The 22,525-nt window shown below is 45.3% G+C and overlaps 1 protein-coding gene across 1 annotated transcript in view; it reads right to left on the reverse strand.

Annotated features, from left to right (window-relative positions):
• The window catches only part of DSCAM (DS cell adhesion molecule), a 738,451-nt gene extending 720,565 nt beyond the window's left edge, over positions 1–17,886 (reverse strand). Inside the window, exons 1-2 of the mRNA XM_068545703.1 lie at positions 17,703–17,886; positions 17,183–17,479 (exon numbers count right to left, since the gene is read on the reverse strand). Coding sequence (XP_068401804.1) covers positions 17,183–17,479; positions 17,703–17,886 — 481 coding nt within the window. The remainder of the gene's footprint in view (positions 1–17,182; positions 17,480–17,702) is intronic.
• Between the last annotated feature and the right edge of the window lie 4,639 nt (positions 17,887–22,525).

The raw sequence follows: 22,525 nt of genomic DNA on the forward strand, positions 1-22,525 counted from the left end.
CAATGCCAGCCGTCCGCTGAGGCACAGACAGGTTCCGAGATCACTACAGGGCGTAGCCACCTTGCATTGTCCACTGGAATTTGGAAGGTTTAATTTTTAGTCCAGACAGCATGGAAGTAGACACAGGACACAGGACACAGGACACATGCTGCGCCTTGGGGAGAGAAGGTAATCAGTGCTTTGCAACATGGGGCGGGCGGCAGGTGCTTGGTGACATTTTGGTGGCTGAGCGTCCGGTCTCAGGAACGAGATTCTAGAAATGTGGTGATTGAAACAAACCGACCCTGACACTTCCAAAACTGTGCTTGCACTGTCACATTCTTCCAGTATCTTCCTTCAAAAAACCTGATGAAAGCATTTTTTGATCTCTGGCCCATTCCCACTTTCTGGCATAACTCATATTTCCAGCTCCCCAGACAACTACTGCCACTTAAAAGAGCGGGCTTCCCTGGTGGCGCAGTGGTTAAGAATCCGCCTGCCAATGCAGGGGACACGGGTTCGAGCCCTGGTCCAGGAAGAGCCCACATGCCGCAGAGCAACTAAGCCCGGGCGCCACAACTACTGAGCCTGCGCTCTAGAGTCTGCGAGCCACAACTACTCAAGCCTGCACTCTAGAGCCCATGCTCTGCAACAAGAGAAGCCACCGCAATGAGAAGCCCGCGCACCACAACAAAGAGTAGCCCCCGCTCGCCACAGCTAGAGAAAGCCCACGCACAGCAACAAAGACCCAACTCAGCCATAAGTAAATAAATTAATAAATTAGCTCAAAAAAAAAAAAAGAGTGTGTGTGCTCAGGAGCCAGCCCAGATATCAGGAGCTTGTCAGTGGATGACGACCACATGGTAGCCAAGTTCTGGAACTAGATGGCCCAGGGTCAAAGCCTGCCTTCACCACTAGCTGGATCTATGACTTTAGAAGAGTTACCTCACCGTTTTAAGACTTGATTTCCCCCAAGAGTAAAATGAGGATAATGTGAACAAGTATCTCAAAGACTCGTTTGAAGATTAAATGAGATGATACAATAAAGCACTTAGCCCAGTTCCTGGCACATATTAAGAGCTCAGTCAGTATTAGCAGTTATTATAGTCACATGCATTCAGCGCTCCATAAAAAAGTGACTCTGTAGGCATCTTTGTAGCCATAAACTTCAGGTTACTTACTTAGCCAGTAGAGAAAATGCCAAACATCTTTTAATCTCTCTTCAGTCAGGCCCGCCTTGGGACCACAATCCAAGGTTTAAGATATGGCTAATTGGACAGGATTGCAGGAAAATTCCAAAATAGGGATCTAATGGGGGATCCAGGCCATGACTCGGCTAGAACCTCATACTAATGAACCCCAGGCAGTGTGTTTAGTGGAAGGAGGTCACCCAGACAATAAACAGAGCTCCATGACCTTGCAACCACCAGCTAAGGGAAGCCTAGGCCATCCCACCTCTGAGCGCTCACAGAGCTGGTTCATCACACCTGGACAGTGGAATTTCCTACACTCCACAGAAGACAAATATGTCATGTGTGCAAAAGTGGTCTGCATATTACCTAAATGTCAGAGAACAATAAGAATGTCACCACCACATGGTACATATGCGCACACACACACATGCATGCACACATAGGTATTACTCTTATCATAAGAACTTCCATTCAAGCTCAAGAAGTAAGACAGACGTCTAAGTAGTATTTTCTAAACTCTTCAAGATATGTGTCCCATGGATACTTCAGTGAAATAATTCAGCTGCAATGACAAGATTCAGATGTGTAGGCACAAAACTGATTTGTGTCTTTTTCATAAGAGCCTCAACTGATAAAAAACTTGCATCTAATTTCAGTCTCCAATTCCCAATTGCAAAAACATTTTTTATTCTATATTTTGGCATTGAGAAAATCGTGTTCAATTGAGGACAAATGAAATACAATGCAGGGAACCCTCTTGCACTGTTGGTGGGAATGTAAACTGATACAGCCACTATGGAGGACAGTATGGAAGTTCCTTAAAAAACTAAAAATACAACTACCATATGATCCAGCAATCCCACTACTGGGCATATACCCAGAGAAAACCATAATTCAAAAAGACACATGCACCCAAATGTTCATTACACCACTATTTACAACAGCCAGGTCATGGAAGCAACCTAAATGCCCATCGACAGACGAATGGATAAAGAAGATGTGGTACATATATACAATGGAATATTACTCAGCCATAAAAAGGAACGGATTTGGGTCATTTGTAGAGACGTGGATGGACCTGGAGACTGTCATACAGAGTGAAGTAAGTCAGAAAGAGAAAAACAAATATCGTATATTAACGCATATATGTGGAATCTAGAAAAATGGTACAGATGAACTGGTTTGCAAGGCAGAAATAGAGACACAGATGTAGAGAACAAACATATGGACACCAAGGGGGAAAAGCGGGGGTGGGGGGTGGTGGTGGGATGAATTGGGAGATTGGGATTGACATATATACACTGATATGTATAAAATAGATAAGTAATAAGAACCTGCTGTATAAAAATAAAATAAAATTAAATTAAAAAAAAAAAAAGAAATGTACTTAAAGATAGACACACGATTTAAACTTGGGGGTTGGGGAAGACCCCACCATGTAATATGAATGTAATATAAATGTTATCCTCCTCCAATTTCACTCTTAAACACACCAACAATAGAACATGATACCAGGAAATAGTTCCACCACTGAAGTGGATAAAAGTTAATTAACCTGTCTCTTACTTACTTAACTCAAATAAGTGAATGGGGGTCGACAAGGAAAAGTAAATGAGTTTTCCCCGTTTACACACTGATTCTTAAAAGCTGACATTCCGCTTTCTCAAAACAACTCTTTATTGCTCAACTTTAAAGCAAATTTAATGTCATTATTTTCAAAGTTTAAAAAAGTCAAGTGAATAAACGTGCCTTTGTTTGGAAGACTTGGGGATGCCAATGATGTGGAGTAAACAAATCTGTGACTTCAGACTACATGGGCTCAAAATGCTGCGACCGAATCACGGGTCCCATTGACCTCAGGCTGATGATCAGTATCTCCAAACCCTGGCCTCAAATTCTGTAAAACTGAGATTAAAACTACTTATTCGTTCAACTGTTTGAGGATGAATGCAGGCCATATATCGGTGTGGGTTTGTAAACAGACATGGACTTAGGCCTCATTCTGCCTTTTAACAGCTGTCGGATCCATAGCACCCACTTAATCCCACCTTATTTACGATGGTGATAACAATACCTACCTTCCTACAAAGCTTCAAGCATTATAGGAAACACCATGGACACTTAAAGTAGTACCTCGTATCTAGCAATAAACAATGTCAGCTATTATTATTGGCATATTGTCACTATTATTACTAATAAACATAACTGCTGCATATAACATAATAAGCCAAGTGCCTGCACACTTTAGATGCTCAATATGTGTAAATTTCCTTTTACTCTAATCCTTTTTTTATGGGAAGAATTGCAAGCAGAATTTCTTTCTTCCAAGACAAATTTCTTTCTTCTTTCTCTCAAATGACACTGTACAATTTCTGGAGTAGGGGGATGTGAAAATTTAAGCAGGTATTTACTCCCTATATTAATTAATTCTTATGGCCCAGCAGTTCTTAGGGGCAGGTATGGGGGACCAGTGATATATAATATCATCTTCTGGCCCGTTCTTAAGTGAAAGATGCCATAAGTTCCAGCGAGATCAAAACACATGCACATTTTGATAGGGAAAAAACAACTATACATAGCCTAAATACTCACATTTCTGGTAACCAGACTATCCCATTATATTAATGTAAAGGGCAAAAGAAGTGAAGGGTATAAAGAAAAATCCAATCATTACTAAGCTCACTGAACCACAAAAATGAGCCATGGTAACCTTTTACCGTAGAGTAGAAATCCATTAATAACAACACTGCCATCCGTATTTTTCACTCACGTTCTTTCCCACACATTCGAAATTTTCTTATATCAGAAAGCATTTCATAAGCATTTAACTCAACAAACCTCAGAGTCACCCGAACTAAAGTACCCCTCTTGGAAAAACAATCTCACTACGTGAGCTCAGGGATGAACACCACCACCCTAAGCCATGTTGTTAAAACACAAGGCAAACAAAAACAAAATGGTGGACTCCTTTTTTAAGGATATACACACTTGAAATAAATGCAGAGACACCCCTCCAGGACTACCACAGACACAAGAGGCTTGTGTTCACAGGACACATGGAAAAGAGAGAGAAATGCAAACAGGGAAGTCTCCCTGAGAAAAAGGCTGGTGGCCTTTGCAGCCACAGAGCTTCCTTCTCCAAGTTTCTCTGCATCTAATATCTTCAAATAACTGGTTCTTTCTAACCAGGGTCTCCATTTCCCAGAGGCCTCTGCCGTCCAGCCTTTGCCTGGGAAAGCAAGTGACACAATATCCCCTCTCCCTTTACCAGGCAACAAAGAGGATTTGCACTGCCTTGAAAACAGAAATCAGCATCATCAGGATGAGCAGGCCTCCCTCGGCCTGCAGCACAGGGCACTCGGGCACAAAGTAACCAGGCGGGAGAAAATGCATCCTGAGCAGTTAGCACACAGGATTCATCGAAGTATAATTTAACCATCTGATCCAACACTAATTAGCATAATCATTTGAGGGGAAAATGGCTGGAGGAACCCAGGAACACCTTGGTATCTGTGCTCTTAGTGACTGATGAAAAAGGAGACACACAGATTGGGGATTTTTTGCTTTTTGTTCATGGAAAAAAATAGTAAATAAAGCTCAAACAGTAACAAGCATCACCAGCTATGGTTTCTGCAGCCAGAGGAGTTACAACTGAGATTCGGAAGAAACATCTTGCCTTCTCTCCAGCATCCACAGAAAAGCACAAAACCAGTCTTACATTGCAGCAGCGTGGCTCTAAACTATTTAACTTAGTGTTTCTCAACCTCAGCACTACCGACATTTTGGACCAGATAATATTTGTCGTCGGGGGCTGTCCTGTGCATTGCAGGATGCTGGGCAGCCTCTCGGGGCCCCACCCACCAGTGATGCCAGGGGCATCCCCTTCTCCCCACAACTGCGATAACAAAATGTTTCCAGGTATTGCCCAACATCCCCGAGGGAGTGGAACTGCCCTGGTTAGAACCCTGTTTTAACTGAAGAACACAATTTGCCGGGAGCACTAAAAATGATCAAATCATAAGAGGAGGGAAGGAGTCTTTTATTCCCATTGGCCAAAAATAATGAGCCTAAAATAATAATTCCATGGAATTCCACTGAGTTTACTTTATATCTGATGTCTTTGTTTAGAGCTTTATAATAACCCATAACACCTATGCTTGTGCAATCTGGAAAAAATAATTATAAATACCAGCCTCTCCCCATTCAGAGATTTCTAGAAAGACACAGCTGACATCCAACAGGCAACCCCTGAGGGGGACACCCACGGGTGGAAAGAACACCATCCCTTGCTTCCAGACTTCAGTGTGTCCTGAGCAGCTGGGGAATCACAGCAGAGTCCCTCCACCCGCCCACATCAGGGCAAACCACCTGTGACTTAGGAAATTAATAGAGGCATAGAAGGCCTCCAGACCCCAGGGAAATATCACTTTCTTCCTACACTCTCACTGTATGCATGGAAGCCCTGATATTTGCTCCCAGTTCCTAAGGAGGGAGAGAGGAAGGTGTAAATGATGACAAGTGAATAAATACAGAAATCCCCTCCGTTTCTCGCAAATGCATCTCCACTACCAAAAGATTCATCGCATTGCCTTAAACTGCCTTGGCCATTAGTCGGACGGTACCTAATAACATTCATTCTTATGGAGAGGTGTTGGAAACCTAAGGGAAAAGCACTCAACACTTACTAAAGTATGCAATAAATATCTTCTATGGGTTAAGGTGATTTGTTCTAATAATAAATGAGTCACACAATCTCTCATTTCTACTTTTCTAAGGAAAGTATTTTACCATTTACAATTACTCACAGATCTCTCAAAGGTGGAAATACTTATGACCTTTCCATGGAGGACATATGGAAAAAGGCTGCCCCTGTCTGCTACAAAATTTAAGAGAGAGAAGTCTGTCCAAGTGGCAGAGGCCGTGAAAACTCCAAATCAGAGAGGAATTGAGAGCTATTTTAAACGAGTATCTTCTACAAACTCCCTTTGGCAGAGCTTATAACTTCTGAACACAAAGCCCTCCCCGCTTTTTAAAGGAACAGAGGTGCAGGAGCCCTTTGTTGCACAGAAACAGCGTCTACCCTAATTCAAGGACTTATGAGCAAGCAGAAATTACATTTTTTCAGCCCACAATGTCTTTCATACCATTTTTCTTCTAAAGCTAAAAATCAAAACAGCCGCTCTGAAAGAATAACTTCTATAGTGAATCACAATAAAATCGCCCAAGGATTATAACATCCAACTTGTTTCAAATGCCTAGGAGGGAAAGTTATTTTTAATATTATCTAAAATAGGATCTCAGGACACAAAAAGTTATTTTTAAGGTTCTGAATTTAGGCCTCTCTCCAGCACACGTTCGCGTCTATTTTAGTTCAAAAAAATCAAGGACGTGGTGTTTTGAAAAGATTATTCCACCACTAATAACTGTCCTCAATTTTATCATACATATGACAAGGCCTAAAATGCATATATGTCCTTATATGCCATTTTCTCTTTTTATGACAACCTAGCATTAACGACAATACTTCGTATGATAAATACAATCCACCTGCGGTCATTTACCTAAAAGAAAGGGGCAGAGGCCAAGAAAACCCAAAAGAGCAAACAATCCCCAAGCCCCTTATACCTGGCTTTGGAAGGAACTTGTGCACTGATATTGGAAAGAAGACATGTGTAATGTTCCCAGGTTGGCATCCAGGCAAAACCTCAAGCTGCAAACAGACCTGTATTCCTGTCCTGTCTATCCTGCCCTAGTGCCTCTCTTACGCTTTTCCAATATAATAACCCAAACAGTTTCCCACTATTGATCTCTTCCTGGGAGGAATGTGGTTACATCAAGGTTCAGAGGGCTTCTCTGCCAGGACTCCAGCTGCTAGCAAAGAAGGGGTCGATTTGAGAAAACACAATAGGACCAAGTCCAACAGCAAAGCACGTGCTAGCAATAAACCTGGATATCAAATATGCTAAAACAATAAGAAAAAATTATGTACGTGTATATACACACACCTATATACATTTGGATACAAATAAGCATAGATATTTGTACAGATATATATACAGATGATTCTCAACTTACTAGCATCCAAATTAGAAGTCCCTGGTTGGGATCGCACCTCCCAACTCAGGGTCTTCCCTGTTACCAGCCCCTGCCACCAACGTTCCCCAAATCTACCCAAATCCTTGTGGTAGTCAATGAAGCCCTAGCCCTGCATATATATATATACCCTCTCAATAAATCACTACTCAATATAGAGCTCCCCAACAGCGCATTGGGGTCTACATGAAGCTTTACGGGGTCGACATTCTAGCTACTGTCTGACCCTCTACCTCAGCCAGGGGCTTGGCAGCCTCTTTCCAAGTCTGTTCTATCCAGAGCTGGATTATGCCACCCGGATCAGAATAATAATACAGATACTTCAGCCATGCATACCCCAGAGCTGCAGAACCAGACCCTCTGGTGGTCAGAACTGGGAAACTATAAAACAAACAATATAAAAGATCACATGAGCCTTACGCACAGTCAAGCTGAAGGACCCATGCGGGAGGGAAAAGATGGCAAAGGTACATATCAGAATTAGACCTCAGGAGATTTGCAAACTACAGCCCATTCCCAATACAATGCCAGCACTGAATCTCCTGTGAGAGGCTCATGAGGGGAAAAGCCTTCCAGGAAATGCCCTACTTCTTCCTCCCTGACCCGGCCCACCTGGGCTTTAAGAACCAGTGGCCCTGATCCTTAACTGGAAGGTCCCGACAGAGGCATGGTAAAATGGAACACGGTTCAAGGAATCAACAGACTGGCCTCCAGTCAGCATGCCTCCTCCTTCCTCCCCCTCACACTCCTGCTGTCCTGACATGGGGTGGCTCCTTCCTCCCTATGCTTGGTCTTCCCATAAACCTTAACTTCCATGGCTTCCAAGCATCTGATACCACAAAGGCCTACAGCGTATTCTCACCTTCCCATCCCCAGAGATGGGGTGATGGGGCTATGGGGCTATGGGGCTATGCGAGTGGGGGAAGACCGAGGGGTCTCTTGCGACTACAAATCAGGGGGAGTTGTGGCTGGTGATATGAGATCTCCTAAGACATAGATGAACTGACCACTGATCAAAGTAATTACCCAAAACAAATACCAAGATCACATCTAGGTCAAAATTCTTCTACCCATGTTTATACATATAAATATCCATCAAGCCTATAGTAAAACAGGAGCCACCAAAGATTTAATAGCTATTGATTTTGGTGAGTCGTAATATGCATGTACACGTCTGGTAATTAACCATCCTATTCACTTTCTGCTATCATGTCAAGGCACCAGACAGACCCCTGCTAACCTTGGCTTTACCAGCCTGAATAATTTATGAAAGAAGAATTCTGTACCTTAGAGGGCCTTTCATACGTTTTACACATTTCCTTTCACTGGCCAATGAAACAGACAAATGGCTACCCTTTGCAGGAACTGGCCGTGACAAGTTCCAGGAGGGGTGATAAAAATCACCACTGCACCCTCTCTACAGTGCGGAGTTGCTCGTTTGACTAGTAAAGTCCGTTGTGGTTGTTGAGGTCTTCAGCTCACCCCTAAAGTCTCACACGTGATATTACAAAGCACTGTTATTTCTACCCTGGCAGCTGCAAATCGGTTATTAAGAATGCTCTACAGCCAATATTAAGAAATAAACACTGTAATTAAGCAGACTGGGACTTGGGGTTTTTGGTGTCTTATGGGAACTCAAGATCAAATTATGCCACAGTGGGGCTACTGTGGAGAGAAGAAATGAATCTCAAGTTTCTCTGATGAGAAAGTATGTTTACTCAAAAGCTTCCACAGTAGAGCTCAGGTCTTTACATAAAGGAGAAAAAAAAAAAAGAGTAAAATTTAAAAACACAGCAAATTGCAGTGGTTCTACTTATCTTCATGCTTTGCCTTTCTGTAACAATATAATTGTAAAAATTCTCCCATTGTCCTGAAGTCCATGCGATGAGTGAAAAAGCAGGTCTCGTGAGAAAAATCAATGCTTTATTCAACATTAGGAAAAATAAATCAATGGTAAGAGTGTCCACTGCCATCAGCCATTTCAAATGACATGGCTCTGCAGGGTGTGACACAGGCCACCTCGGTCAGCATCCAATGGACCCATTCATGCTGGTTCTAACCCCAGCTTAACATAGCCATCACTCAGTCCCATGAGGATGCAGAAGGCACCTGGGGACCCTGAGGTCATCAGAGTCTTCACTGGGAGTGTTATTACCACTGTTGTTTTGCAGAAGCATCCAATAATTTGAGATTCAGGTATCTAGAAAGAACTATAAACTGACTTCACTGTATTTAGTATTTATGCACAGTGGACACCAAGACGAATGGCTTAAGTTTTGTGTAAAGCCAAGCTTAAAACTGCTTCCTGGTTCATCATTTTCATATTAAAAGAGGCAAGGCTCATATGAATCAAACTCTGCAATAAATTAGTTCAAATCTCCTTCCACCACCTCATCAAACCTGCCTGTTCCACAGTCTAAGGAGACTGGCTACAAAACAACCCATTGCATAGATGGTTCTTCACAAGATAAAAGGAAAATGCTTTGCACAGCATCATACTTTGGGGTTGGTCTGGCTATTGTTCAGATGTGCAACCTGTACACCAGCAGCATTTCCATACAAATTCAAGGATTCTACCCTTAACAGAAAATAAGGTGCACTTGGGGCCAGTAAAACCAAAATGTTACACTGAATAAACGCAGTCCTAGGAAAGAAGACTATTTCATTCCTAAGAGCAAGTATGTTTATTTTTCTTTTGTCCAGGAACATTTAACGTCAATCAAGCAGCCTGGACTGGCCAATTAGAAGAGTATATGCCACAATTTTTTAAATCTCCAAAATTTAATAACTGATTAATATAGAGGAACCTATAATAATCACAAGATCCTAAATGTGAACACTTAGTAATTGCTCTACTTCAAACATGCATGCAGATTCACCCTCCCACTCTGTGCTGTTGAGCATCTTCAGGAAAGACAATGCTTACTGCCAAGTAAATATCTGTGGCAGCCCTGCAAGTTCAACATGCTCCCTTCACTTCATTCCTCTGTTCAGACCTACCGAAGCTCAGTTTCCAAATAATTCAGCTATTGGCTCCGCACCCTCACCTCCCAAGTCTGACATGGACTTAAGCCCTGAGAGCATTTCAAGAATACTCTGCAGAGTTCAAAGCGATTTCTCAATATTTCCTCAAGGGCTGTTATGCTTTTATTCTCCTCCAAAAAAAAAAAAAATCTCCATGGTCCTGGGGAGGTAGGGGAAGCCAGCATTTCGTATGGAGGTGATCTCACGTTTTCAATTTTTTCGCTTTCCCAGCCGCTGCATTTAAAAACGGCTTTCTATAAATAGGACTGCTTGCTCACTCTTAAATCTTACTCACTGTCTTCTGCGTAAAAATAACTTAAATAGGGATGCAGGCAAGATTCATTAATCCCTGTCATTCTGTCTCCCTACGTAGTAGCCTCTTTCCTTCTTCTTATCTCATCATCTATCTGGTCAGCTCCATTCATCCCTCTCTGTTCCACCGTGATATGTATTTCCATAACCCAGGGGGCTTGAAGACCAAAAATTAACCCAAGTGAATTATTTTTTTTAAATAATAAGTACTGATAATATAGAATAAAGACAGATCTCCAAAAATCAAACGATGATAAATACTGTAAGCTCCAAGACACCTAATTCGATTCTCGTATTTGATACAAATCACAATTTTAATGGTAAAACATATGCCTTTCATGCTACTTGGACGAAGGAACCAACTTTTACAATTGGTTCTGCTGGAAAATAAGAAAAAAAGATAATGATGAGACAGACACTCATAAATCAATAGAATGTTTAAGAAAATATTAATATGATTTTTTAAAGATGATTAAGGCCTAAGAAACTGAGCTTCGTTGTGATATCCTTGGAGGCTCTTTGATGAAGAAATGAATTCCCAGGAACCCCTAGGGAACCTTATGTGTTGGTGTGATGTTTCTGACTGGCTTTCAGAACGCGACAGGGTGTTATACCTTGTATAGGATTTTCAAATCGTGCCAGTTAGCAGCGTACACTTGAGAACAAGGGGTCCAATGCATTTATTAACTTATTTCCTGTGACATTTGACCCAATCCAAGTCACAAAGAACACCTAAAGCAATTATAGCATTGTTATGTAACTGTGATGAAGTCCCATCACATATTCCAAATGTGAATCCATTTTGCAAAAGAGAAGAAAATGCCCCCAGAAGCATTTCTAGAAAATGAGCATTTCTACAGCCATGGAGTCAGTGCATCAGACAAGATGGCAGCGGCCAAGGAATGCACACTGCTGCTTACGTGCGTTTCTCGCAATGGTTTATACAGTAGAATGAGAGATGGGGCAGACAAGAAGCTAACCCGGCAAGGAAGGATAACACAGAGGCAGGAGACAGGGGCAGATGGGAGAGAGGAGGGGGCGAAGGAGGGGAGGAAGGCTCTGCCCATCATCCTGTCCCTTCTTTCTGTCAGTCAGTGAACATCTGTTTCCACCTGCCCTGCATGCACTTTGCTCTGTGCGAAGGACACACCCTGGCATGGCAGGAGCCTCACCTTCGGACCCTGCCATCCAGTAAGGGAGGCAGTCACTAGCCAAACAGGCGCCAAATAAACAGAGTTACAGATTACTCTAGACACTGTCAAGGAAATGGCCAAGGTTTTAGGCAACCAGATAATGCAGGAATCTAATTTGGGGCGAGCAGGTCTCTGAATCCAGTCCTTCCGAACATCCCGATCAGAAGCTGTCTAACCTCTGAACCCAAAACTGGTTATCCGCACCTGCCCTCCTGCCGCCTGGGTGGACGCTGTGCCACCGGCCGAGGAATTCAGAGCTGCACAGTGGGTACAAGTCGGGCTGCTGCAACCTTCCATTCCCCCTGCCTCATCTTAACCCATAAATCCAACAAGGGAAATGCAACTTTTGAGTGTTTTCATATTTTCAAACCATGAAACAAAAAAAAAAGGAATAAATATGGGGGGAGGGGCAGGAGAAGATGAGAATTTAAAATGAGAAATTCTGTGCCCGGCTCTGTGGCAATGTGAAGGATTAACACCTGGTCCAGGCGAACAGGTGCTGCTCGGTTTGTCCGGGGGAGCAGGAGGAGGTCCTGGGCCGCGGGGATGGACGGCGGAGCGCAGAGGAGCGGCGCGGCCGCCTCGCCCCCGTCCCCGGCAGCGGCGGCGAAGCGGGCTGGGCCTCCCGCAATGACATTGGAAGGTCAGCCAATCAGGCGCGGGGCTGCTTCCGAGCAGCCACCTCCGCCGAGAGGAGGCGCCCGCGGGGCCGGGCTCCCCAGCCAGTGGGAAGGGAAGGCGGGATGCAAACGCACGGTCCGCGGGCCCACCAGCCCCGGACACCGCCTTTCCCTTTCTCTGCACCTTCGAGATTGCAACAGATTGCTGGGAGCACCGGCCTCCTGGGGAAAACTGGAAACAAAGACGGCGGACCCTGCCTCGCCGGCCGTAGCCTTTGCATTCGTGGCTCCTGTTGGGCTGAACTCCGGGACCCGGGAGGCTGGGCCCGCCGAACTTGAGAAGCCGCGGGGAGGAGAGCCTCCGGCCGCCGCGCCGCGCAGAGCACCGCTGCTCGGAGGCGGCGACTTCGTCGGCCCGCTGAAGGCTGGCTGCACCAGTCTTGTGAGGTTTGCCGCCCACTAGTGTCCTGTGGCAGGGACACAACTGACATGAAGGTAGCACCGCCTCACCATCTCCCAGGCCGCCGATGGAGCTGGTCCCGGGAGCCAGCGTGCGCGGCAGCGCAGCGCCAAGAAAATGCCCAGACACAGCGCCCTCCTGCGAACGCCCGGGACCTCCGGCCGCCCCGCCAAACACCCAAGGGACCCAGAACGCGGGAGTGCTCGCCTCTGGAAGCGCTGCCGACTGCTCTGCCCTACCTAATGCTAACTGTATCATTTCCACTGCCTGTTAATTATTTATGAGGCGCATTCATAATCTCAGCCGTAGGATTCAGCTAATTTTGTGAAATTTGGATGCCATAGTTTTGTAAGTGCATCCACTGAGAAATCCATCGTTTTATTTTTCAAACATAAATTTCCAGTCTCCTTCAGTGTTCTTAGGTTTTTATAAAATGACCTTCCCTGGGTTTTTCTCTCTCTCCTTTACATGGAGTTTCAATGCCCATTGCATTGAGTCTCTTTATGAAATACTCATTGCATCTCATCCCAGACACATCAGTGATAAAACACTTTGACAGCTACATGGAGGTCCAGGAATCAGGGATTTAGATTGGCTTTTTTTTTTTTTTTTTTCTTGGTCACAATATTTTTCCCCTATCAGCGTGCTGTACTGGACCAGTTCTGCCCAGTGAGTCACTGATTCACAGCAACAAACTGCAGTCACACCAAAGTGGCATTCAGGAGAGAGTAAGAAGTGGAGAAGGATCGGCTGGCATTTAATAAAGGTCTGCATGGCATTTTGTTTTCCTACACAGGGCATCTTGTAGGGGCACCCAAGCTTAAGAGACCTAGAAAATTTTTATGAACCCTATAATTCTGGGGTGGAATTTAAATCTCCTTAATAAAAATAGGAGAGGGAGAAGTGGGGAGCAAGCCCTGGAATTACTCACCTGATAACATTTTTTTTACTTCCACATATTTACATGAATTAAATAAAGATCACCTTAAAACCCTGAAGCTGCATTTGCACTCATAAATGTCTGCTCCTAAATTTAAATAAAATGTTAAGTTTGCGGTATGTAATTCCCTGTGGAGATGACAGGGGATGCAGAAAGGTGCTGCACAGCCCACTTTCTTTTTGACAAGCACCCTTCTCTCTCCCAACACCCACCCTCTCTAAGCTCCACAAGCTCCCTGAAAATGGCAAAGCGGCAAAGCCCAGAATTGCATGGCTCAGGAAAGGATGATGTCAGGGACCTATGTGTACATAACAACAGAAATCAAGGATACTAGCAAAAATGTATTATATAGAATAAATCGGCTTATTAGGCCCACCTATGCTTTTAACAAGAATTGTAAACTAGAGTATTCTCATCAGAGTTAAAGTCAAAAGAAATTGTGATAAAACACAGTGCAGTGTGATCCCATCCCAAGGAAAGGTTGTGAGACGTATCTGCACATATAGGGACCCCCATTCCCTTGCACAGTAACTGAAGCTCCCTGAGAGTACTTCCAGAACATTGCAGGACAAGTTGACTGCTTTAAAACATGATGACTCCACCTGATCAGGTGAGGTAATTCATTCAAGGATTTAACCCATGAAGGGACTGTTCTCTGACTTCTATGTTTTACCCTGAATACTGTCTGCAGCCTGTCCAGCAACCATGCTTTCATTAAGAAATAAATGTACATGACATTACATCAGTAGGAAAAACGCTGTTGTCTACTGTTAAAATGCAGATACATTGTGGGCTTCTTATTTTATGAGTACCCCAAAATATCAAACTGCATAATCTTTTACAATTATGTATTTTTAATCATGTCAGACGTTTTGATGTTTCAGGCCTAGCAGTAGTCAGTTTTAGAATTCATAGATTTTTTATCACATACATTCAGGAATTTTTCAAAATTAAGGTAGACCAAAATATGACATTATTGAAAAAAAAACTCTCAATTTTCTTCAAGTCTCATTCAGATAGGTAAGAACCATTTAATTTCACATTTTTGAAATATGGTCCTATAAACAGGCATCATTCCAAAGTGGACTCTTATTTTATTTTGACATGACTATCTATTTTATGATCCTTTCCACAGTATGCACTGAACATCATTCCTTGAAAACTCTTTAAAGCCAGTTCCCCCCACAAATGAAAAGAATCCAAAGCTCTACAGTCAGGCCTTTTTTTTTTTTTTAATGCTTCATCATATAAAGAGAGGGCCATTTTTACATGAGATTCCATATCCTTATGGTAGATAGGATCAGAACATGTAATACAGCAAAGTAAAATATTCATTTGCATGTACAGTCTATATCTCATATTGTGAAATCTACCTGTATTCATTATAGTATCAATAGTGGTGGTTATCAATCAATTTTAAGGGTCCTGAAAATGGTATAAGAAGATAATGCTCTAGGACTCAGTATAAATGCACACACATAGCCTTTGCACGTATTTTCCACAGAGCAGATTATTTGAGGTTTTATACAATTTTCTCACTATATATGACTCTATCATGATTATTTTAGTAAAACTGATTCAAAAAAAAAAATAGTCACACATTTTAGCATCTCTGTTTCAGAGACTGTAGCAGACCTATTTCTGTCATATGTAACTATGAAACTGTAAAACAGATACCAACTGACTGACAATCAGAAGCACAACCTCTTTCCTCATCCTGAAATACGTACTTCCCAATAGGGTGGAAATTACGTTTCATCCCATAACCCAGGCCCTTCTGAGAAGCCCAGAGATGTACGCCCTGACAGGTGAGACAGGCCATCAATGCTTTGTGGCGCTGGAACACGTATGTGAGCATTTTTACATTTTCTCTGAGTTCACGTTAGAAAAGCAGCATAAAGGGCCGACTTTCCTGATGCATCACCACACATTAGCTAAAGCAGATCTATCCCCCAAGGTAAATTCCCGCGAGGCTGCAGAAGAGGTATAGTGCCCTCTGGGAAAGATGGGTGTCATGTCAGAACTTGTTGCAATTCTTTCCTGCTAGGAAATCTCAAAATGAAAGTTTTGAACACTTTACTTTAGGTTATATTAGAGAGCAAAGTATCATTTTAATGTTAATTTCAGGATTTCCTTCTTGCAGTGTTACCTTTCCTTAGTCATCTTTTTTTTTTTTTTAATTTTACAAAGTTTATGCATTTCCTCTGGCCTGTCGGTGTGTTGATTCTTTAAGTACTATCTTGGTAGGCAAAGAAAATGCACCTCTGTGCAGCTAACACTCAGAGCTGCCCTGTGCATCTTCCAGGAAAATCTTACAGCCTCCCCTTGGCTTCTGGTATTTTCTCATAAGGGCTAGATTTCCTTCCTTTCTCTCTCTCCCTCTCCCTCCCTCCTGGGTAGGGGATTCTGCTTAATGGTTTAATTTTAACTGTCAGCAAGTCATACATTTTATGCAGATTTGTGTTCCGAAATTTGAAATGGGAATTCAAGCTGTAGCTACTCCCAGGCAATGCCAAATGATGACAATTTCCTCTCATTCCCAGATGAGAGGAAGCCATTCATACATGCGAGTTCATATTTACGCGGTGACAGGCAACCGAAGGTGCAGTCACACTTACTAATTGGATCTGACTCAGTCAAGAGCAATGGCTTTTCAAATACCCAGGAAGAAAGCATTTCAAGATATAATATTGGATGGACATGAGGAAAGGAATGCTATTTGCAATAGTCACTGATTTCATTTTTACAAGTATACAGGTGTTTTAAAGAATCTGTCAACATTTCAGATGATGTAATGCTTATCAGTGCCTACGGTGCATATTTTTACATAAATGACTGTGGGGATTCTGTAGTACCAAGAAGGGGGGTGGTGGTGGTAGAAGGACAGATCTTTCTTAAAGGCTTTTCTTGCTGCTGGAGATGAACTGCAGCAGAATTAAAGCACATGTTTTAAAAGCTTTGAATCTGAAGGCAGACGCTCTTAACTGACCCCTCCACCTGCCTGCACTTGGAATGTCATGTCCCTTGCAGGCTGTGGTGTGTCAAACTGGCGATCTTCCCGTCTCTCTTCCTCTCAGCAAACCCGGTTTATTCTGAATGAGGTAGCTATCTAGTATAGGAGTTAGCTCGGAGCTGTCACTTTGCTAGGTAAGCGCCTTTAAATGATTACAGAGCAATTTTTCACCCTTCCTCTCTTCACTGCCTCCTCTCCTCCCCGAAGAAATATAAATAAGATTTTTAAAAAATAAAAGCCTGCAAATTTCAACCCAGATGGACGAGGAAAAGGGAAAGACTTCAACCGTGCATCCAGTCCCCCCACACTCCGGTCAATACAAGAAATGAAATTCATCTCAAACCGAAAGGCTCACCATTCGCGAAGCTCTGGAACAAGGAGAGAGCCAGTATCCACATGCCCCTGCTGCACCCCGGCCTCCCGCGAGCGCCGCGCCGGCCTCGCCCCCCGCGCTCCGCCCGGCTCCGCTCGCTCGCCACCCGCCCGGGCGCCGCCGCCCGCCCGCCGCCGCCGCCGCCGCTGCTGCCGAGCTGCCCGGGCACGCGGCGCAGCCGGGCTCCGGGGCGAGGGCTGCGCTCGCCGCGCGCCGCGCTCCTGCACACCTGCTCCCGGGCGCCGCGCCCAACGCTGCGGCCAGAGCGGGTCGGCGGGGCTGCAGCCCAGGTGCGCCGTCAGCTCAGCGGGCCGCCGGCAGGTCGGCAGGTGGACGGAGCCGCAGACGCGGGCGTGAGCTCATGCCGGGCGCCCGGCGCCCAGACTGCGCAGCAAGCGGCCTCCCGCGCGTCGGCCCTCAGCCTCCGCATCCAGGCAGCAGGCGGGCGGGCGGGCTCATCTTTCCTCTCCTGCGGCCCGGATCACATTGATCCCTCGCTAACCTTCCCTGGCTGGGAGGCGGGCGGGCGGGCGGGCGGGCGAGCGGAGCGGAGGCGAGCGGGGACCCCCTCCCCTGCCTCTGGCCGCTGGGGCGCTCTGCAGTCTTAAAGCAGCAGCCGAGAAGTGGAACCGAACTGGAGGCAGGACCGGAGAGAGCGCAGGCACCTCACAGCCACGCACAGTCATCGGGATGCATTTCTTCAAGGTTTAAATAATCATTTCAACAGCCCATTATTATTTTTAGTTATTTTCTTGCCAGTTGCTAATAAGATTATGGCCAGGGGTGACTATTCTAGAAGGCTGCCAGATAAGCAGAGGTGACCAGGAAAGGGCAGCAGTTTTAATAAAATGTGCAGCTGAATTTAGCTTTCGTATTTACTGTCATAAAAGTCCAGTTCATTTGCCTAGAGAGAAATGCAACTTCCAAATCCTGCTGTTACTATAAAGATCTCTATGGTTTCACGGGCTAATTTTTAATTATCTCAAATACATGGTAGACTGCAAACATAGGCAATTCTAATTTTGCTCTCTGAATGGTGCAAAAAAAAAAAAAAAAAAAAAAACCTGATTAAAATTGCTGATAATTTGAGTAATTCCAAACATATAACCCATCCACATTACTGTGAAAAGCCAATATGACAACATTTCCTGAATGTTCTGTATGGTCATTGAAGTCATAATAATATCTAAATAACACCTTGAAAAATCGCATGCATCCATATTCCATCACTTTGCAAAATAACTACCAACAGGGCTGGAATGCACCCAATTTAGAATCCAAGGTAGAATTTCAGGGGCAAGGCATGAAAGACTGAGGAGAAGCATTTAAGGGGGCAGGGAGGTCTCATGGAGAACAAGTTGGGTTTCCTGGGCACTGGGTACCTTGTGCCAAAGCTCCACACGCCCCTCCAAATACAAACAGGAATTAAGCACACCTAGAACAGCTCACAAAATAACAGGAAAAGCAAATGGTGAGGCAGAAACAAAATGGTGTTTTACCAGAGTTGGGCACAAGATGGCCAGGCCCTGTGTATGAGGAAGGGCCAGCTGAGCCAATGATGCTGCAGGCTCGCCATCGCTCTGCAGCTGCAGGTGGTCACGTGCTGCAGCCCACTCAGGACTGCCAGCCCAACCCTGCCCTACACACTCTCCAGTGTCCTCTGGCTTTGCACGCCCAGGGTGCTCAGGCTCTGGGCTTTCCTAAACGCAGCCCAGGAAGGCAGGTAATGGGGTGATTTCTGTTCCCGCATCCATCTCCTCCACCCATTCATTCAATTCACAAATTCTTAACTGCATACCAGCCATCTGTGAGGCTCCACTCAGCCTTAATTGTCAGGCACTCCAGCACTGGGGTCAGACACACTCAGGGTCAGAGTTCAGCTTCACCACTTACCCACTGCAGGGCTTGTGCATGTTACTTGTGCCTCATCCTCATATAGAATGGAAATTATCAAGGTTCCTGAGGCATATGGTTGTGAAGATCCGATGACATATTCCTAAGCATGTTGGTCACTGTGATAAAGGATGGCTATGGTTATTACTGAGTTTGGGAGCAGGGCCTGTTACATAATTTGAAGGGTCCAGTGCAGAATGAAAATGGCGGCGGGGGGCTGCTTTTACAAAAAGGAAAAAGGCACCATTTAAGGTGCTAAAATATAAAGCTTTTCCCTTTCTTTCTCAGTCTCTCCCACCCTGTCGTGGTGGGTTTTTTATTTGCTATTTAATGTCATGCTCCCTTGGTCACAGGAATAGTCCAGGGTGAGTGTGTGTGACTCAGGGAAGCACCAGTGGCCCACGTCCACCACCCTCCACTGGACCAAAGGCCGTGCCCCACCGGAGTTGGGAGGGGGAAGTCCATCCATCTCCGTTTCCTGCAGGCCACTGCCCCAGTGTGTGGTGGGCAGGAGATCGCCAAGGGGCTGCAATCTCCCTGCTGGGTGGCGCTTGTACCTGGATCAGAGGTGGCCCTGGTCAAGTCACTTGTGCAATATGCCATGGCTCGGCAGGCTGGGGGAGGGGCGCCCTAAAAACCCACGCTGATTCGAACCTCAGCACTCCCTGTGTGGTCTCAAGGCCCCACCTGCAGACTGAGTGCACCAGCAGAACCCAAGCCTGCTCTTCCAATATGACGCCGTCGCCCCCCCCCCCCAATCCCATCAGAAAGCGGGAGCGACTGCAGGTTGGAGAGGTGGAGGCCAGTCAAGGCCCAGGGCACCACAGGAGGTGACGGGAGGCTGGACGGTGTGGGAGCCGTAAGTACAGGAATAGAATTAATTTTAAAAACTAATAAAAATTGTATGATGGCAACTACAGTGCAGTTAACCCCAAGGGCAGGCCTTTCTGGGAGGGGAGATCCCACGGCAAGAGTATTTGTCACCAGCAAAGTCCACTGGGGCCCCCAGGGAAAAATAAGATGGAATTTAGGAGATAAGGTCTCACCTCCTGTTTTGTGCTTAGTCTAGTTTCACTGGCCATTACGGTGCCGAGTGCAGAGGCGTCATATTAGAGTTCCCGCCGCAGAACCGCTGCCAACCCCCCGACTTCGCGACTGCGCCCTGTGGAGAAGCCCGGCGGAGAAGCCCTGCGCAGAAGCGCTGCGCAGAAGCCCTGCGGAGAAGCCCTGCGCAGAAGCGCTGCGCAGAAGCCCTGCGGAGAAGCCCTGCGCAGAAGCGCTGCGCAGAAGCCCTGCGGAGAAGCCCTGCGCAGGGCACCTCGATTCAAAATGGCAGCAGTGGGCCATGTGCCCAGATGCTGCGCCCCGGCACTTGGCTGTGAGCAACACGCATGCGCCTCGCGGCAATGACTCCGACCCTCCCTCCGCAGACCAGAAACCTGCAAAGCAGCCCCACCGTCGGCCTGTCGGGAAAAAGTGTGCCCTAGAGCAAGCTGGCACCTCTCCATTCTCTGATCAAAGAATAAAGCTTTCCTCTGCTTCTGAACCCAACTTGGTCTCCTTCTATTGTTGCAAGTGACACCAGGCAGAAGGACCCAACTCAAAAGGGTCTGTGACACATTGGTCTCAACTCCATGAAGCCAACGCTCTGTGGTCTTCCATCTAATGCATTTCCTGCAGACTGAGTTGGTTAATGATCCAGAATGGGCCTAACCAAGCACCAAGCTCTCTTTTTGCAAATATTTTTAGAACGTACTTCAGTATAAAAACATACTCACATCCCACGAAACTGTGAGCTCCATGAGCTCAGATACTGCATTTCTCCAGAAAGCTGTCCCCAAGGCTGGCACATGCACACGCTCAGTGAGTACCCATGGAATGGAATGCAGAGCTCTGATGCAGGTAGACGGCGGAAACTGCTCTGTGATACATACACATAAATGCCTCATACACACCTGCGACAATTTAGCTGAGCCTTCAAGTGCAGTTAAGATGTCAACGTGCAAAGCAGAGTCAAGGAAAGGGGGCATTCTACCCAAACAGCCATCAGGAGAAACCAACTTTATCAAATACACTGAGGTTTAATGTGTCTTGGTTGAAAACCTCTTTGGGACTTCCCCGGGTGAAACTTGAGACTGACTCCAGCACGCGGAGGGCTAGAGACAGAGGCAACCACCCCAGAAGGTAGGTGACAGGTGTAATAAGCAAGGAAACTTAACATAGGCTTGTCTTGGGTACATCTTTGCACTCACCCCAGAATCTTAAGAGTTTACAACAAGAGAGGCCTTAATGGGGTTAAATCACGTATCCAGTCAAGATGGTCTCAGCACCTTGCTTTCTCAAGGTTGCATCCTTGAAGCGTCTCCTAGTACAAGAAGGCCATGAGATGGGAGGCTGGAGGGAAGGAGCCTCTGATTGCCTGGTTCCACCTTAAGGGTCAACCGACAGTGGGGTCCTCTTGAGGACCTCCTCCAACAATGTAATTCTTCTTTTTGGTACAGTATTCCTAATTAATGTAATCCCTGGCCTCCTGAAGATCAACCTTTGACCTAAAACCATACCATATGGAATTAGCCTCCCTCACCTGCCTCCCTCCTCCTACTGCTCTGGGTCAGCCTTCTCAGCAGAAGAGAGCTAAAGTCGAAGAGGCTACTCTTGTGCCCACTTGAATGATGCCAGATAAGAAGCAACCCTCATTTGGAGAGCATCCTCATCCAAATTACATGGTCTGTTACTCCTCCATTTCCTGTTGGATTAAGAAAAGAATCTCTGAAGTGGTAGCATTTGAGCTGTGTTCTAGAGGAGGGTTGGGGATGAGTAAGGAGGGCATTCTGGTGGAGAGATCATCAGTGGCCAAATAAGGAAGGCTCACTCCTTTCTGATACATGGAGTTAATTCTGACCAAGAAGATAGGTAGTTGCCCACATGGGAGCTGTGTTAGTGTCCTCAGGTGGCTGAAATGAGTACCACAAACTGGATGACTTACAACAAAAAGGTACTGTCTCAGTTCTGGAGGACAGAAGTCCAAAGTCAAGGTGTTGGCAGGGCTACACTTCTGAACCTTGTAGGGGAGAATCCTTCTAGCAATCCTTAGAGTTCCCTGGCTTGTAGATGTAACTCTCCATTCTCTGTCTTCACATGGACTTCTCCCTCTTGTGTCTCTGTGTCTCTTCCCGTCTTCTTATAAGTACACCAGTCCTACTCAGTGAGGGATTCACCCTAATCCAGTGTGACCTCATCTTAACTGATTACGTCTGCAACTTGCAATAAGCCTACTTCCAAATAAGGTCACATCTGAGATACTGGGGGTTAAGATTTCAATATCATTTGGAAGAGACACAATTCAACCTATAACAGGACCCAAAATCAAAAGACAAGAGGTGTGAGATGCGTTTCCTAAGAGAAGGAACATAGACTTGGATGGGGACCCCA

This window comes from Eschrichtius robustus, chromosome 6 (genome assembly GCF_028021215.1).
Source record: "Eschrichtius robustus isolate mEscRob2 chromosome 6, mEscRob2.pri, whole genome shotgun sequence".
In the NCBI taxonomy this organism is placed as follows: domain Eukaryota; kingdom Metazoa; phylum Chordata; class Mammalia; order Artiodactyla; family Eschrichtiidae; genus Eschrichtius; species Eschrichtius robustus.